This window comes from Chenopodium album, chromosome 21 (genome assembly GCF_948465745.1).
Source record: "Chenopodium album chromosome 21, dcCheAlbu1.1, whole genome shotgun sequence".
In the NCBI taxonomy this organism is placed as follows: Eukaryota; Viridiplantae; Streptophyta; class Magnoliopsida; order Caryophyllales; family Amaranthaceae; genus Chenopodium; species Chenopodium album.
In genome coordinates, this window is record NC_137854.1 from 40,583,644 (window position 1) to 40,602,485 (window position 18,842).

General features: G+C 32.1%; 2 protein-coding genes and 3 pseudogenes across 3 annotated transcripts; all 5 read left to right on the forward strand.

The window, feature by feature from the left end:
• Window positions 1–431: 431 nt before the first annotated feature.
• On the forward strand, window positions 432–2,075 carry LOC145600843 (ribonuclease 1 pseudogene; annotated as a pseudogene).
• Window positions 2,076–4,740: 2,665 nt separating this feature from the next.
• On the forward strand, window positions 4,741–6,216 carry LOC145602943 (ribonuclease 1-like). The gene is made up of 3 exons (XM_081659085.1): window positions 4,741–4,872; window positions 4,976–5,131; window positions 5,788–6,216. The coding sequence occupies exons 1-3, from the start codon at window positions 4,741–4,743 to the stop codon at window positions 6,214–6,216; spliced, it is 717 nt and encodes a 238-aa protein (XP_081515211.1).
• A 3,640-nt stretch (window positions 6,217–9,856) lies between these two features.
• Window positions 9,857–12,019, forward strand: LOC145600845 (ribonuclease 1 pseudogene; annotated as a pseudogene). Its single transcript, XR_014104325.1, has 3 exons — window positions 9,857–10,053; window positions 10,186–10,341; window positions 11,588–12,019. The product of XR_014104325.1 is annotated as a ribonuclease 1 pseudogene (transcript).
• A 2,001-nt stretch (window positions 12,020–14,020) lies between these two features.
• On the forward strand, window positions 14,021–15,304 carry LOC145602976 (ribonuclease 1-like). Its single transcript, XM_081659113.1, has 3 exons — window positions 14,021–14,125; window positions 14,279–14,434; window positions 14,876–15,304. Exons 1-3 carry the CDS (start codon window positions 14,021–14,023, stop codon window positions 15,302–15,304), a joined length of 690 nt encoding a protein of 229 aa, XP_081515239.1.
• Window positions 15,305–16,417: 1,113 nt separating this feature from the next.
• LOC145600846 (ribonuclease 1 pseudogene) lies at window positions 16,418–18,244 on the forward strand (annotated as a pseudogene).
• Window positions 18,245–18,842: the final 598 nt, after the last annotated feature.

Sequence of the window (18,842 nt, forward strand, 5' to 3'; positions counted from 1 at the left end):
ACATACAGAGTAATATATTATAGTATAAATTAAAAGAAGAAATATAAAAAAAATACATACATAAATGGAAGGTAGGAAGTAAAAAAGAAAACGGAGGGAGTAACCACATTCATAATTTTTTTTTTTAGATGAAACACCATGCTTGCATATATTTGGGTTGACTTTTGGGTATTATTAACTTCATCATTATATTTTCCATATAGCCCAATGATAAATTTATTTTAATAGTATTCCAAATTAATGTAGATTAACAAAGATTGATTTTTTTTTTTTTTTTTTTAATAATCTTTTTTTTTTTTTTTTTGGTAGTGGGGGGTATCCTCTTTGATATGCTCTATATATATAACGGTGATACGTACGGATTCTTTTCATAATATATAAGCATAGCCACATTTGATAACCCAAGCCATTTCGAAAGTAAGCGAACAATAATGGCGAAATTGGGGAGCTTAATATTCATCTCTAAGCTTGTGCTTTTCCTCAATTTTTCAGTGACGACTCTTGCAAATGATCCTAATGATTTTCAAGCATTCTACTATATACAACAGGTTAATCTTTGTTTATCGTCTTTTAATAATATTGTTTAGCGTGTTTGTTTTAAGCTCATGTAAAAAAAAAAAAAATTTATTATTTTCCTCACACAAAATTTTAATTTCTATTACGCATTCAAATTGTAGAATTTATTTAGTTTTTTATTTATTGAAAATTTCTCAAATGTAATAATTTTTGTACGCAGTGGTTACCATCGTACTGCAACCAAAAAGGGACACCATGTTGTTACCCACCAACAGGAAAACCTAAAGCCAATTTTGCAATATATGGACTATGGCCTTACAAAAGTGATGGTAGTTCCATTCAAAATTGTGCCGGTTCTAGTTTTGATGTTGCTCCGGTGAGTAATAGGAGTACTAGTTACGTGTGAACAATTATTTGCTTCCAAGTTTATTGTAAGAATCAGGATTATATATATATATATATAGAATCTTGTTTCAAATTAATTAAAATAAGTTATTGTGATGCGATTTGCAAGATTGTCTCACCTAGGACATATTTCATGGTTTATAATTTTAATTTCATGCAAAAGATTAAATAATTATATATATTGGTAGAAATGATTTTTGTTTGTTTTAAGAATCACCTATTATTGGTTATCATAACATTAAGTGGTTTATCTACTTACTAGGCAATTAAAGATTTTTGAAAGATAATAAGTAATAAGGGTATTAATTTATTAGCATCTCACCATAAGGTAGATGATATTTGAATTAAATGCAACGATTTTACTTTTATACTACTATCACATGTTTTTTACCATAATTTTGTAGTATTACTTAGTAACATATAAAGACAAATGCATGTATATGAGATATTTAGATTTATTATCTTATTATATATTTTTAACATATCAATTTTTCATACTTTGTACTATGGATTAATATATAGTTAAAGATATTAACGGTTAATTTTGTGCATTATTAACAAGTTTGAAAGTGTGTTGGTCAAATTGTTGAAAATACTTAGAGACAAATAAATATATATGATAAAAATATTTCATTTACTTAATATAATTTCCTTCCATTATTTTCTTTACTTTATTTTCTTAAATGCAATACAAATTGATGAATATATCCAATAATTGAATGCAGCTTAAACCTATAGAGAAAATGCTACAAACTGAGTGGCCCTCTTTTACATGCCCTCAAATTGGTAGGAAATTCTGGCTCCATGAATGGAACAAGCACGGAACATGCTCAAAATCCATCCTAGACGAGATGTCATATTTTCACACAGCTTTAAACCTCAAGAACAAGATCAACATCTTCAAAGCCCTCGCGAAAGCCAGGATACAACCCAACAACCAATTTTACTCTCTAGAGAGCATAAACAAGGCCATCACTCGAGCCACCGGGTTTCGCCCTTCAATTTTCTGTAACCATGATGCTCAAGGAAATAGTCAGATTTGGCAAGTTATACATTGTGTGGATAAAAGTGGTGTGAAGCTTATCAATTGCTCTAGCACTCCTAAGAATCAAGGAGGTTGTTCTTCTACCATCAAGTTTCCGTCTTATAATTAATTAGTTCTTGTACTTTTATGTCTTTATTTAATAATCCTAGATTCTTTGTAAGTCCGATCCATTAATTACTTTCAAGAGAGTATTCATGTTAAGCTTCGTGTAAGGGTCATTTTTGATCAAGTCAAACCACAATACAACATGTTCAACGTCTACATTGACTTTCATTTTTGCCAAATTGCAAATGTACGTGTTTATAACAAGCATGGGTTTGTGCCAAAATTTGATTAGACAATGACATGGTTTAAGGTACGACAACAAGCAACAATTATAATGTCCAAGAAAACACATAGAATTATTAAAAAAAAAATGGTCACCACTTATTTTTATACATGTAAACTTTTATGAAATAAACCACGAAATAATTTTAGTCCATCAATCTGCTATATAAAATGACCTTATTGGGTCGAAATGTGATAACACATTTATATACTCATTGTTATATGTTATATTTGAGTGTTTCTATCATATTTTCTCTATATATTTAATCTTTTAGAGCTATATTTCTTTATATTTCGATGTTGCTCTCCTCGTGCTCTCTTTCTTTATTTTGTAGGATTTACGCATAAAAGAGCACCTTTGCAAGCTAAGTGAGCTAGGAGCGTGTAGGAGATTACGAGCCCAACATCATATGGTCATATTCCAAGCTTGAAGTTGTTTTCGAAGGAGTTTTGTGTAGAAATTGCCTAGCCTTGGCCTGGTCGTGGCTTGTTGCATTAAGCTTTGGCCTGGTCGTGGCTCCTCCTTTTATGCCCAAGAGAAGCCTACCAAGATCAGTAGACACCACGGGTTGGCCGTGGCAAAGTCCTAGCAGCTTTGGGTAACCCGTGGCTATCACCTGACGAAGCATCGAAGCCAAGTTTGAGGCGGTTTGGAAGACCTATTTTAGGAAACTTCTTAACTTATTCCTAGGGATATAAATAGGCTTTGGTTAGGCATATTAGATGACTTTTTATGGACTCGTTAAATTGAGTTGAAGAATTCTACAATTCCCTTCAATTTTAGATTTACTTTGTTCAAGATTTCATCTTCAATTCCATTAATTCAAGTATTTCTTCTTTCCTATATTATTATGTCTTTTGATTATTTTGTTAATTTAATTATGAGTGAGTAGATTTATATTCTAGGGTTAGGTTGAACCCTAGTTATTAGTAATGCATGATTTCCCCCAATTCCTTATTTTATTAGATTAATTGCTTTGCTTATTGAATTGTGCTAATTTATCAATGTTAGGTTAGACGTAATTTGATATTGATTGAACCAAGTATCTTATTTATCAATGGAAGTTGAGATTAGATGGTTTGATTAAATTCAATAAGGGCATGAAATTCTCCATGGAAATAGGTAGGATGGATTGCTAGGATTGTATGGATGTTGAGTTTAATGTCTCTAAATTGCATGATACCATGGAAATAGGTTTGATTGGATTTTAGAGAAGCCATAAATACTCGGTAGGGGTTTATTGGTATTTTTAAGGGCACGTCCTTCCTTTGAGTATTATTATTTTGATTAATTGGGGTAGGGATTTATCTTTGCATTATTCATACTAGTGGTGATACTTAACTCTGGATGTTTTCATTAATTGATTTATTTCATCTTGATTCTTCTTGTTCATTTTGTTTAGAATTAGATTAGTTGAATATCACTATTGATTGGTTACTTGCTTAGTAGTTACTTGAGTCTAATTAATTAGTTGAACCATAGTCTCTTGGGATCCGACCCTTACTTGCCCGTCTACATAGTAGTGGTCTTGTTAGGTTATTTTTGTTAGGTACGCGACATGCCTATCAAATTTTGGCGCCGTTGTCGGGGACTAACGGTTTCATTCTAGTTATTCGTGATTCGTTTTTACTAAGCATTTATTTTGTTGCTTCGGCTATTGTTCCTTGTTTCTTTGATCTTCCGTTTTAGTTTCTTTGTTGCATGCAAACTCGAAGTTCAGGTTCAGACGATTTAACACCTTTTCATTATCCACCGATTAAAGGATTTTTATAATAAGAATTGTTAGGTAGTAAGTTAGTAACTATATATACTTTCTTCTCAATCAACCCCTTGTTTATTTGTAGCATTCACGACGTGCCTCGCAATTGGTCAATTTCTGCCCTCAAGTCATAAGGCTTCATGCAAATTGATTAGAGGTTACAAAATTTTTTTTAGTTTCATAATTTCATAAACTCATTAGTCATCAATATGATTATATAATACCTTAATTATGTTTAAAATTGTCTAATCTTATGTGAATCATGTAGTTTAATTTTCAAAAAAAAAAAAAAATTCTATATTTTCTTCTTAAAATCTTGTAGATTTTCAATTAATAATCATTATAATTCTACGGAATACGTGTTACTGGTTTTCAAATTGAGTATATTGATTAAATGAGAAATGAGAACCATACATACGTAGAAATAGTACATTGTCATTTTCCGGTACTAAAAATTAATACAAAAGCGATTTTTAAAAAATTTTTACTTCTATTTGTTGAGAGGTTGTGGTCCATTATAAGCTATACATGTCTACCAAAGAATTCTCATCATTCTTCCACTTTATATATTTTTATTTACATTACCATTACAAAATAGCTAAAACTTTCCTTCAAGGCTTCAAGTAAGGGGTGGGCTGACTCAAGTTAAAGTATAAGCATGTAAATCCGATCATTAATAAAGCAAAAATGGCAAAATGGGGCCTAAGGGGGTACTTAATAATAATCACTAAGCTTGTGCTGCTCCTCAATTTCGCGGTTATTGCTCTAGGTGATGAGCCAACCTCTACTGATTTTCGCGCGTTTTATTTCATCCAACAGGTGATTTCATTGTGCTCACCTAAGCTTTATATCTTAGTAATGCAGCCTAGTGAGTAATGATAGATGTTTGTGACATTGAATAAAATTATATCTTGAAATGCAGTGGTTACCATCGTACTGTAAACAACAAGGGACAATATGTTGCGACCCACCAGCAGGAAAGCCTACACCAAATTTTACAATTTATGGACTTTGGCCTTATAGTGAAGATGGTACTGCCCTCGAAAATTGTTCTGGAGAACGTTTCGATGTAGCTCCGGTATGTATTAGGAGTGCGTAGTTTCTTGCCCGTACATTACACATTAGTACTCTTGAACTCTTGCTTGCTCGGATTAATGTGAATTTTGGGTACCTATACTAGTTTATAGATTTAACAAATTCAAAGTCTTTAATCCTTCAAACCTTAACTTTTATTGTTATATGTTTGGACTAACCACTTACCTCAACACATATTCTTAATCAATAGTAAGAGTTACATGTTTTTTTCCGTAGATTTGGCTATATATATCTTTGGTTTCATATTAGCCTATGATTTTCATATATCAGTTGTTATAGAATAGCTAGCCCCATACGACTCATTATGTTAGCTACATACCATAAATAATGGCCATGAGAGACCATAACTTTACTCTTAGAACATATACAAACACATACATAAACACTGCAGTTGGTCCGACCATTTAAGAAGTTAATTGGTAGTTTGTATTCTACGAAGATATCCAAAAAAAAAAAAAAAATCTTAATATGTATAAATATAGTCAAAATTGTCCATTTGCAAGCGTTATGTGCTTATGTATCCAATCAATAATTCAATATGATGCAAGTAAAATATGAACATTGTCGAGTAGGACCCTTAGGCATTAGCCCATTCTTTGCGGAAATCTAACCAACAATGTCATGCATTATTTGTTGCAGCTTAAACCCATAGAGAGCATGCTAGAAAAGGAGTGGCCATCCTTTACATGCCCAGAGATCGGAAGAAAATTCTGGCTCCATGAGTATAACAAGTGCGGTACATGCTCAAAATCCGTCCTAGATGAAATGTCCTATTTTCATGCTGCTCTAAACCTCAAGAACAAGATCAACATCTTCCAAGCCCTTGCAATTGCCGGTATCCAACCTAATGATAAATTTTACCCTCTTGAGAGCATAAGCGCGGCCATCTCTCAAGCCACTGGATTTCACCCTTTTATTTTTTGTAACCGTGATGCTCAAGGATATGACCAACTTTGGCAAGTTCTACATTGTGTCGATCAAAGTGGGACGATACTCATCAACTGCTCTAGCAGTTCTCCTGAGTGGCAAAAGGATTGTGCTTCTACAATCAAGTTTCCATCCTATTAATTCTACTTGTGTTGTTGTATGTATTTCCTCCGTTCCTAAATTACATTCCTCCTATTTAAATACGTTCACATATTAACATTAACATGTACATTCATTTATCAAGAGGTGATTTTAATAAGCATTGGGCCAAGTAGTGTCAAATTTAAGTTGTGGCTCATACAAGATTAGTGGATGACAATGTACTCAGACCCGACCCAAACCCATACGGATCCGTTTCTATTTTCGATCTTATTGTTTTGGGTCTAGATGTCCAAGGTTGGGTTTGGGTTCAAGTCGAACCTAGATCCAACCCATGAAACCGTACTTAATTCTTTCTAGGGACATTTGAGGATTTTGAGCCATAGACAACCGCAGTCCAAATACTAACATGTATAGACAGTTGGACTCGGAGAAAATGGGTTGGCCCAAAAATATTAAGGGGTAAAAACTGAGAAAACATTCGACAATGATACAACACAGGCTTGTGACGATGACCCCGATGGGCCTAGGTGCCATTTGGGTGCATAATTCACAGTCATCGGTAGGCCACCTTAATGTACCACAAAGGCCCTTTTTCGCGGTAGTGTTTGAGACTTTGAGGTAGTGGTTGACGTTTTGATCAAGTTAAACCATCAGTAGAAAAAAAATACAATAAGAGTCTCAAACATTAAAATAGTAGAGTTTTAAATGTAGCGGTAGTGTTTGTCAAAATTTGGTTATCATTTAAAGTTATTATTACATACGGTACCACATAAATTTTAAGGCAAACTGTGTTTCGATGATTAAGCCAATACAGTATTTATGATTGTTGGAAAAAGCAAATAGGGTGAATATTTTGGGACTAAAATTTGCCCATAAGGGACTATCAAAAGGGGACGGAGGGAGTATAATATAATGTTCTTTTCTTTTTTTTTTTTTTTTTGAAGGGATGTATACCATGCGCTTGGTACATCTGTCTCCACGAACCATTGATTGTTTTTTTGGTGAAAACGAACCATTGAATGGTGTATCTCATACATTAAATTATAAAAAAGTCAAACAAGAAGAATGTAAAGTAATCGTATAAAGAGGATTAACTGATGAAAATGCTCAATTAAAGCTTAAATTCAGATCGTGTTCTAAAATAATTTATCTCCCGAAGTCCAGGAGGCTGTATCCGCCAGGATTTTGACACTTTGACATTGCATAGTTTATTTATTTATTTTATCTTTAAATTTTTTGTTATTATTTTGTGTACCGTTTTGTTGTATTGGTTTCTGGTTTCTTTATTTGCATCAGTTTGATCGATACATTTGCTGCTGAAACGTAATTTTGACCATTAATATCTTTAGTTATCTATTTGTAAAAATTGTAACAAAATTATATTATGAAACTAGACATTATGACTAATCTAATGATATATGATATAATAATATTTATTTATTCATTTTATAAAGGTGAAAAAATTAAGTCAACCATGATATGTGAATAGTGCAAAAATCAAAGTAATGTATTTAAAAAAACGGAGGGATTATTATTTATTTCGAATAGCAACCCCAATATCACACAAACTTATTGACTGAGGACCGAAAGTCCAAAACATGGTCATTTTTAATGCTCAAGTCTTCTCTCATAGAATATGACCTATATATGTCCACAGTCATTGGTAGTGCTGTCAAATTTCAAACCGAAACCGTTTCACTGCCCGAAACCGACCGACCCAAATGAGAATCGAACCGATTTTTTTTGAAACCGAAAACCGACCCGAACCGTATTTTAGTAAACCCGAAACCGAATCGACCCGAATAATGTTAAACCGTATAAGAACCGAACCCGTTAACAAACCGAACCAAATATAAACCGAACTGAAAGAAAACCGAACCGAAAAAGAACCGAACCGTATCTAACCCGAAACCGGTTCCAACTCGAAACCGTAAACTGGAAAAAAAACTGCTTACACCGAACTGTTAGCAAACTGCTACCCGTTTGCACCGAACCATTTAAAAACCGAACTGATTGTAAACCGAACTGGTTATAAACCGAACCGTTTATGAACCAAACCGCTTCTAAATCGAACCGTTTACAAACTTTTTTATACAAGTAAATGGATTTTTTTTTTGACGGGAATATAATTAAATCGAACCGTTTACACTTTTTTTTTTTTTTACGGGAATATAACTAGTAAGATCAGTATGACTAAACTTGAAACAGAACATCATATGTATTTATAAAATCAATGAGAATTTGTTTATAATATGATGCCTAAATATGAAATGATTCACGACTTTATATAAAACTTGTGAACGCTAAAGGTTAGCAAGTACTATCAAATTTCAAACCAAAACCATTTAACTGCCCGAATCCAAACAACTCGATAAACAATTTATTTTTTGAAACCGAAAACCGACCCGAACCGTAATTTAGTAAACTTGAAATGGAACCGATATGAATGACGTTAAAGTGGTTAAACCATCGAAGAACCGAACCAGTTATAAACTGAACCGAAAAAGATCGAACCGAACCAGTTAAAAACTGAACCGAAAAAGAACCGAACCAGTTATAAACTGAACCAAAAAAGAACCGAACTGTTTCTATCCCGAAACTGTTTGAACCGGGATAAAATCCGTTTACACCGCACCATTAACAAACCGCAACCCGTCTGCACCGAACCGTTTACTACCCGAACTGTTTACAGCCCGGACTGAATTAAAACCGCTTAAGAATAAACCGAAACCGAATTAAACCGATAACTATTTAAACCGAACCAAAACCGACCCGTGAGACAATTAAACCGATTTCAAACCGACCCGATTAAATACCGAACCGATTTCAAACCGAACCGAAACCGAACTGTCAAACCGTTTTGACAGTGCTAGTCATTGGTCTTTATCTTTTTTTAAATAAAATAGCTACACTATTTTTTATTTTTATTTTATTTACTAGTATTTATTTTACGGGAAGAAAACATTATCACTAATAAATAGTTATATGAAATCTACTATAATAATATTAATTTGTAAACCACAAATTTAGTGAAAATAACATAACTTTTACAATAAAATTCATAACTAGTTTGCATATGCGCCATAGCTCAAAGGACCAACTTTCTTAAAAGGTTGAAAAATTTATTATTGATGGCAAGTCATATAAATAATCGTTATTACATTTTATCATATACTTTGTGTCATACATCTTTATGATTGGTATAACCATACAAACTTATACATCCACCACTTTTAAGATAAATCAAAGCTAATTAATCAAACACTTTAACTAAACTAAATAACCACTTTTAAGCATCAATTCCAAATTACATGATACTAAATGAATCATTTAATACTAGTAGCTTGCATATCATATAAAGAAGCTTATTACACAAGAGTGTTTAATCATATACAAGTTCAACCGACTTTTATCTCAAATCACTCACATATTAATGTAAGACAAACTTACATGTGATTTTATTCTTAAAAACCTCATCCCATCTAAACAGGTTGCATTAAATTCGGATCTTGCAATCTAAATTTAGGATCACAGTCACATTTAATACACCATGTTGTATACAATCTTCACTGATTTATTCACTTCAATCAAGCAGGCATAATTAAGCTTAAGATTCGTAAGATATTATAAGATAATAAATACAACAAAAAAAAAATAAAACATAATTTTAACGGGTAAAACGATACTATATAATGGAACTATATCTACTGATGTTTTTCTAACCATAACCATCTCAACTCGATCTATAAGAGAGACAAAATGGGCGAAAGAGGAAGTTCATTGTTGGCGAAACTCGTCTTGATCCTTAGTTTTGCAGTTGTAGCTCTTGGAAGTAATACCGTTACTAATCTAAAAGCCTTCTATTTGGTGCAGCAGGTACTTGTTTTCATTTCGATTTCTACCATAGTTGTTAGATAGAGTTCGGTCTAGTAGGGTCATTCATTATACCTAAAAGTAAAAAAATATAGTAACTAATACGAAGTATGGTTTTGGTTTGTTTTCTTGCAGTGGTTAGGATCATATTGTAATCAAGCGGGAACAAAATGTTGCTACCCTGACTCAGGTAAACCTAGTCCAGATTTTACTATTGACGGACTATGGCCGTACTCTGGTGATGGAAATTTCGCCTACAATTGTGGCAATGACAACTATGATGTTGGTCGGGTATGATCTCATTTTTACTCTATTTATATTTACTAGATGAAGCCCGTGCGATGCACGTTTTTTTTTTTAATTTTTTAAAATAAATTTTTATTTTTAAAATTTATGTGCTAAAATTTGTTATATATTTAGATTAAATTCATACTATCAAAAGATAATATTTTATATATAATTAATTTAAACTTAAAAATCTCATTCGTCAATTTTGCTTACGTGGTATTTGAATTATTTAATTCTAAAAGAAATTAATAATCTCTTATTTAATTGGTTAAAACTAAAATTTATAGTCTTACATGGCGCGCTAAGAAAATTAGATCCTACGTGGCTCTCTAAAAACTCGAGAAAAAACTCCCCTTTAAATATATATATTAGATTTTAATGTAATCAAAATTTTTGTAATCTATACTTACATATTAAAAAGCGTTTACGTGTTAACTTTTTTAGGTTCTACATAACAAGACTTGAACTCAAGACCAACAAGTCTTAAGTTACAAGTCTTACCATGTTAGCAACTTATTAATTGTGTTTATTTATCCAACAAAATTATAGTTAACTTAGATAAGTTAATTGGTGTTTTATTATACTATTTGTTTCCATTATCTAATGATTGAGTTTGACAACTAAAAAATGTTTATAACAAAACTTAAACTCAAAGCCAACAAGTACAAACTAGCAACCCGGGGCATCACTAGTTTACATTATTAAAACATTGCTTTAGCCATCATCAATGACATTTTGTACGTTAAAAAATTACAGTCACTTGTACATGAGATCAATCCTGTTAGATTTATCTTGATACATACTAATAAATTATAGTTACTGTAATTAAGTATATATTTTTTTATTAAAAGATAACTAGATATATTAATGATATACGAAGTATATAAGTTGTGTATGTAGTGATAATCATAAAACTCTTAATTTTGCGACATTAAATTGAAGGAAAGGAAATATTTTTCGTGCACAACCTTTTGTAAGACCATGATATGTGATAAGATTGGTTTTAGTGGTTGATGTTGTTATTGATACATCGCTACTATCTAAATTTAACTTTGTATTGACTTGAAGAGTTATTACTACTCATTTTAATCTTTGATGTTTAAATCAATAGCGTTGTAATTTTACTCTTTGATGATAAATATTTCAGCATAATCCATTTTATAAATGTGACGTTTATATAAATTGAAGAAACCAAGACCTTAATCGATCGATGTCACTAACAAATACAATACGTACTCCATGTATGTAGATAAAATTCTTGCAAGACGAGCTACGAAAATCGTGGCCATCCTTCACATGCCCACAAATCGGAAGGAAGTTTTGGGTGCATGAATGGAACAAGCACGGAACATGCACTAAATCAATTTTAGGTGAGATCCCATACTTTGAAGCCGCTTTGAACCTCAAGAACAAGGCCAACATCTACCACGCCCTAGCAAAAGCCGGGATTACACCAGGCAACAAGTTTTACTCTCTCGATGTTATAAAGAAGGTTCTAGCTCGATCTATCGGGTTTAATCCATGGGTTAGGTGTAACAAAAATGCTCAAGGACATGACCAAATTTGGCAAGTCACATTTTGCGCCGATATAACCGGGAAGAACCTCATCGAATGCCCTTATATACCGTCCGGAGTTGACGATTGTAAATCTCAAATCCAGTACCCCATCTATTACCAATAGTTCTGTACTAAGATAGATTATTTATTGTGCTCCTTTACTTGTATTTCTTACTTTAAGATTACGTTTTTCCTTGCACCTTTTAAATAAACAACTATTATCATATTTGCTGATCTTTATTGTACTCAATCTAGTATTGTGAATAATAATTCATTTTGGTCAATGTAGTGAATAAATGATATCTTCTTTGTTAGTCAATTTCTTTGATCCAATAATCCTTTTAGTTAGGTCTACTTTATTTGTAGCATCATATAGTAGTCAATGACATATACTTGTACATTCACTTCAGAGCCGGGGCTAAAATTGTCAATCGTGATAATGGCTGCGCATAACATTCATATTGGGAAACTAATGGTGTATTTGGATTGAAGGAAATGGAGGGAAAGAAAGGAATGGAATAGATTATCTTTCATTTGGATAACAAATATGTTAGTGCATGTTGGTTGATCGCGCAGCTTGCTACAATAATCTACTTATGAGATTTTTTTTTTTATATCAGCTTGTTAGTGCATGTCAGTGTATAACTTGGATGCTCTTGTGGTAGTGTGCTTTGTACACTTTGTAGCTGGTTTGTAGAATAAGCCAAGTTTGGTAGTGTGTTATATAAGTTATAGCATACTACTTGTATAAATAGCACTAGTAGAAGTGGGAGGATAAAAAAACTACTTAAAAGTTTTTGAGTGAAAACATAAGAGAGTGAGTAGTTGTTGTTAGTAGGTTGTGAGTGCAAATATTAGAGAGCTTGTGAGCTCATTAAGAGTGTTTGTAATTACTGTTTAGTAGCTCAGATTCAATAGTGAAATTGTTTTTGAGAAGGATAACAAAGTTACCCATAAATTGTTTGTGTTGGTTTCATTGTTCTTTGGCATTGTTGTTTATTTTTGCTTGTTTTGGATTCTGAATTCCTAACAAATTGGTATCAGAGCAAAAGCCATTTCGGAAGCAATTTGAAGGCCAGAGACACATATTATAGATTTTCAAATCCTTAATTAATTGTCTTTGTGAATTTATTTGTTTTATAAAAGAAATAATTATGTTTCAAAAGTTCAACTCGTTGGCATCTGCACAATCAATAGTGCATATATTTTATATAAATATGTAATTAGGTACGTATAAGTGAAGTTTTTGAACACAAAAACTTTTAAAAAAAAAAATTCATTAAGAGGAACCCAGGCCAACAAGTACGTAGATACCTTATGGTTAAGTAATTTTATATTAACCTATTCATCTTTATTGGTTAAACCCGTTTATTTTCACTATTTACAGTGCCACAAGAGAATAATGCTTATACAATCAATCTCTATGATTCACAAATTAAATAGTATCATAAATAAATGATTACAAAATACAAAATCAGTATTATTCACATACATAACATAATATCGTATTATACCAAAGATTTAAGGATTTGATAATAATATTGATATCAAGAGAATATATATCAAATGAGATATCCACCACTTTTAAGTTTGTGGATGAAATTATTTAATCAAACGACTAAACTAGCTCACACACATATCCAAACATATTGCTAAATCTTAATTTTTGATTCTAAAATCAAGATGGTTGAGCATCAACCTCAAATTGCTTGATATTAGAAAAATCATGCATCTAATAACATATACAATAGCTCATATGTGAGTGTTTAATCATAACAAATTCAACCGACTTTTATCTAAACATAATTCACATATTAATGATATGTAAGACAAGATTACATGTGAGATTATTCTTAATAATTAACACCTTCACCTCTAAACAACTTGCTTGCATCAAATTCGGATCTTGTTATTCAATTGTATAATCAACCCAGATCACAGTTACACTAAATACTCCATGTTATAGTATCGTAACTGATTTACACTTTTCAATCAAGCAATCATAATCTAAGATATTATAAGATAGTTTTAAACGCGTGAAGGAATACTATATAATGGAACTATATTCATTGATATATTTCAAACCAATTAGCATCTCAACCTAGTAAGAGCTCAAAAGAGAACAATGGGCAAAACATTGGCAAAACTCGTCTTGATCCTTAGTTTTGCAGTTGTTGCTCTTGGAAGTAATACCGTTACAAATCTAAAAGCCTTCTATTTGGTGCAACAGGTACTTAACTGGTTTATTTTGATTTTACAATAGTTTATATCATCTTCTTTTTTCGATTTGTTAGGGTTCGGTCTAGTTGGATCATTCATCGAACCTAAGAGTAATAACTGTAGTAATTAACTATATATATGAATTTCGTTTGATTTCTTGCAGTGGTTAGGATCATACTGTAATCAAGCTGGAACAAAATGTTGCTACCCTGAATGGGGAAAACCTAGTCCAGATTTTACTATTGATGGGCTATGGCCTTACTCGGGTGATGGAAACTTCGCCTACAATTGTGGTGACGACAACTATGATGTTGGTCGGGTATGATAAGCTTATATATTCTCCGTTCTTTTTCAATAGTAACTTTTGAAAATTTTAATATCAACACAAATTTTTAATCTTTGTTATTGACCCTTTATATGTCTAGAATAATTATGTAAGATTTTGTTAAATAACTCAAATTCAACACAATCATAAGTTGATGATTGAGGCACAAGAATAGATTTCATAAGATTCTGTTGAGCTTAAAATATAGATGTAACATGCATGTCCTGCCCCTACTATATCCAACCTTTAATACTTCGTACTTCACTTTTAAATTAAGGAGAATCAGATGAGATTCAAACCTGTGACACTCTATAAATATAATTTCATTTTCAATCATCCATGTATATATGACACTTAATATTTTGACAAGTTGAAGAATAAATTCTTAATAATCCATATTACCAACTAATACAATATTGCATTATTTCTATGCAGATAAAATTCATGCAGGAGGAGCTACGAAAATCGTGGCCATCATTCACATGCCCACAAATCGGAAGGAAGTTTTGGGTGCATGAATGGAACAAGCACGGAACATGCACTAAATCAGTCTTAGGTGAGATCCCTTACTTAGAAGCCGCTTTGAACCTTAAGAAGCAGGCCAACATCTACCAAGCCCTTGCAAAAGCCGGTATTACACCAGGCAACAAGTTTTACTCTCTTAAGCTCATCAAGAGGACTCTAGCTCGATCTATCGGGTTTCACCCATGGGTTAGGTGTAACCACAATGCTCAAGGACATAGCCAAATTTGGCAAGTCTCATTTTGTGCAGATAAAACTGGGAAGCACCTCATTGAATGCCCTTACATTCCTGCGGGACATAACGATTGTGCATCACATATCCAGTTACCTCCCTACTATTAATTGTATAGTACGTACGTACGTACTAAGCTAAGCTAGGATATTTATTGTGCTCAATCACTTGCTTTATAACTCTTCGATAATGTTTAGCCCTGCACCTTTTAAATAAATTACAACAACTATCATAATTTGTTGATCATTATTGTACTCAATCCGGTATTGTGAATAATTCAATCCGGTCAATTTATGTGATATTGTATGTCTTTGCTAGAAAATTTAATCATGTGATGGTCTTTGTTAGTCTATTTAATTATGTGATAATTCATAATTGATACTGTCTTCACTAGTCAATTTTATGTGATTGAAATGGTCATTTAATTTAGTTTTATTTCATCGTTAGTTCTTATTACAATAATACGTCCACTTTCACAATGCCTTTAACATAAAATTAACGACAACATAAATGTAGTGTGATGAAAAGATAGATCGAGAAAAATGATGTAAATGCTCATCATGTGATAATATATATGATCAGATATTACTTACAATAGAAACGTTATTGGTTGTTGGTATAGTAGCGATTGAGGCTACACTTGATGGGGAGGACCGCGTATTCGATCCCCTGTAATAACAATTGAGAGGGAATTAAAACCTAACCATCCAGAACCGATCTTCAAATACGGATTAGTTCAAAGGGTGGATCGTGTGAAACAGGAAAAAAAAAAAAAAAAAAAATGATGTGCACTTGGTGCACACTTACAAACGTATTTAGTTAACATATGTCAAATGGGCTGGAGTTTGATACGAATCAGACCGTGGACTGGCATTGATGGGCTTCTTTGGACAGGCCCAAATGGCTAAGTTATTTGTGCACGCAAACAAAGCCAATATGTACATTACTAGTAGTTACACAATACACAAACCATAGTTTTTCAAGGTTGTTTTGGATTCACGATTATTTGATAGTGAATGAAACGCTAACTTGTGCAGTTACAACTTCTGTTTAAGGACAAAAACAAACTTCAATAATTTCATAATGGACAAGTTATTTAATCTCATGAGATCGTGAAATAATTAATACAAAGTATCCAAAAAAGGATTTGCATTTATTAATGGGAGATCTTCTTTTTAATGTTCTAAACTTCTAACGACTGCATTATATAGTGGTTACCTTCCCATTACTTGTTCATTCTAAGCTTAATCTTTTTTAAAAAAAAAAAAAAAAAATTATCATTACTCTAAGAAAAAAGAAATTCAATGGCGAAATGCGGGGGCTTACTATTGATGATCATGCTTGTGCTAAGCTTAGCAGTTCTAACTCTTGGTGGTCACACTAGCAATGATTTTAGCGAATTCTACTTTATTCAGCAGGTGTGTTTCTAACATTTTTCTCGCATAAATTTCGTATGGACCTAGTTCGATAGCTTAAGCATATAAAAAGATAAACCTTTTTTTTTTTTTTTTAGTTATGATAGCTTAAGCATATAAAAAGATAAACCTTTTTTTTTAGTTATATTAAATGGTTGCTTTCAAAAAAAAAAGTTATATTAAATGGTTTCTTATTAAATGGTCGAATAAAACTATAGAATGATAAATGATGAGTGACCAAGTAAATATATAGAGCGAGTATTAAACTTTTTTTATTTAATTTTTTTTTTTTTTGGGTGTTTAGAGAGTCACAAGGGCGAGTAGATGAGAATCGGTAAATCTCTAACTACTTGAGCTATTCCTCTATCTCAACATTAAACTTAATCGTTGTGAATAAGTTCCACATAAGATCAATTGTTTTCTTTTATTTTTCTGCAATAGAATTCTAGTTATGGATTGTAAGTCTATCTAATTATATATTTTTTTTCTCCGTAAAAAAATATAGTGGTTACCATCATACTGTAACCAAAAAGGAACAAGTTGTTGCTACCCACCAACAGAAGTGCATGTAACAGATTTTACAATTGGTGGGCTTTGGCCTTGTCAAAATGATGGAAGCGCCCTTGAAAACTGCCCTGGTGCAACTTTTGATGAGACTGTGGTATGTTTTGATTTTGCTAAGAAATTAAATCCAAGATTCCCAATAAAAATTAAGTTATAGATGAAATTCAAGAAATTAAGGGCCTGTTCACATTTACTTAATTTCAGTTCAGTTCAGCTCCTAATTTCCCTCTCTCATAAAATATTCAGTTCAGCTCAGTTCAGTTCAGCTCCAATCAGTTCAGTTCAGTTCAGCTCCAATCAATAAATGTGAACAGGCCCTAAACCATAATAGTAATGATACTATGTTAAACTAAAAGTAATGCTCTTTTTTTTGTCATCATTTTTCTTTATTTTTCATTAGCTGATGATGGCATCAATTTATATAATCGGCCATTATTTGATGTTCACTATGTGAAGGATGTTTAATACGTAGTATATAAATACTTATGTAGCATATAGAGATAGAGAGACAAAGTGAAACTCGAATCATGAAGAGAGAGATAGATCGAAAATCAACAGTTAAATAAAATAACGTTACAAGTATAAACTCAAAATGCATTTTTGTAAATAAACATAAAACTGATAAAATTTTGTCATTAATTGCAGATTAAACCCATAGAGGACATGCTACGAAAAGGTTGGCCATCATTTACATGCCCACAAATAGGAAAGAAATTTTGGCAACATGAATGGAACAAGCATGGAACATGCGCAACATCTGTCCTAGACGAAATGGCATATTTTCATGTAACTCTAAACCTCAATAACAAGATCAACATCATCCAAGCTCTCGCGAAAGCAGGGATCCAACCCAATAACCAAAATTACTCGCTTGAAAGTATAAACGCGGCCATCTCTCAAGCCACTGGATTTCACCCTTCGGTTTTCTGTAACCATGACGCTCAAGGAAATAATCAGATTTGGCAAATTGTTCATTGTGTTGATAAAAGTGGGACGAATATTATCAACTGCTCCAACACCCCTAAGGGGCTAGGGAATTGTGATTCTACCGTTAAATTTCCTTCTGCTTAATGAATCTCAGGTTCATTAGTATCTTGTGTTAATAAATAGATCAATATTTCAATTAATGAAATATGAGGTCTTGTGCTTAAACAAAGTTTTTTTTTTTTTTTTTTTTTTTTTTTTTTTTTTTTTTTTTTTTTTTTTTTGTTTAATTTGAGCTAGACGAAAATATGATATCCATGATCCATAAATACAAAAATAATATTAAGTAAAATAATTTCAGTACAGTAAAAATTTAAGTTCAATTCAGTAAAACTAATTACAGTTCAATAAAAATAATTTAAATTCAGTAAAATTAATTTAAGTTCAGTAAAAATAATTTAAGTTCAGCAAATATAATTTTGTTTCAGTTAAAATAATTTCAGTTCAGCAAAAATAAGGTGAAGTGAACGGGGTCTAAGTTAGATGATCTGATTTTGATTCAATTTCCTTTAAAATTGCCCTCAAAAGGTATCGTATCCTTGTTGGTGCAGTGACAAACACGCGAAGAGAAACTGGTACAACTGTACAAGTATGAAGTATGGTGATAGATGGAACTACATTTAAATGAGGATAATATCCAGTTGATTGGATCAAATTGGAAGAAATTTTGATGCTAGCTATAAAT

What these genes read in the sequence shown, in the direction of transcription:
- LOC145602943 (XM_081659085.1), top strand. Translation starts at nt 4,741, where the DNA reads ATGGCAAAATGGGGCCTAAGGGGGTACTTAATAATAATCACTAAGCTT. An exon ending in CGTTTTATTTCATCCAACAG is followed by an intron (nt 4,873 to 4,975) that starts GTGATTTCATTG and finishes CTTGAAATGCAG; the next exon opens with TGGTTACCATCGTACTGTAA. An exon ending in AACGTTTCGATGTAGCTCCG is followed by an intron (nt 5,132 to 5,787) that starts GTATGTATTAGG and finishes TATTTGTTGCAG; the next exon opens with CTTAAACCCATAGAGAGCAT.
- LOC145602976 (XM_081659113.1), top strand. Translation starts at nt 14,021, where the DNA reads ATGGGCAAAACATTGGCAAAACTCGTCTTGATCCTTAGTTTTGCAGTT. An exon ending in CCTTCTATTTGGTGCAACAG is followed by an intron (nt 14,126 to 14,278) that starts GTACTTAACTGG and finishes GATTTCTTGCAG; the next exon opens with TGGTTAGGATCATACTGTAA. An exon ending in ACAACTATGATGTTGGTCGG is followed by an intron (nt 14,435 to 14,875) that starts GTATGATAAGCT and finishes ATTTCTATGCAG; the next exon opens with ATAAAATTCATGCAGGAGGA.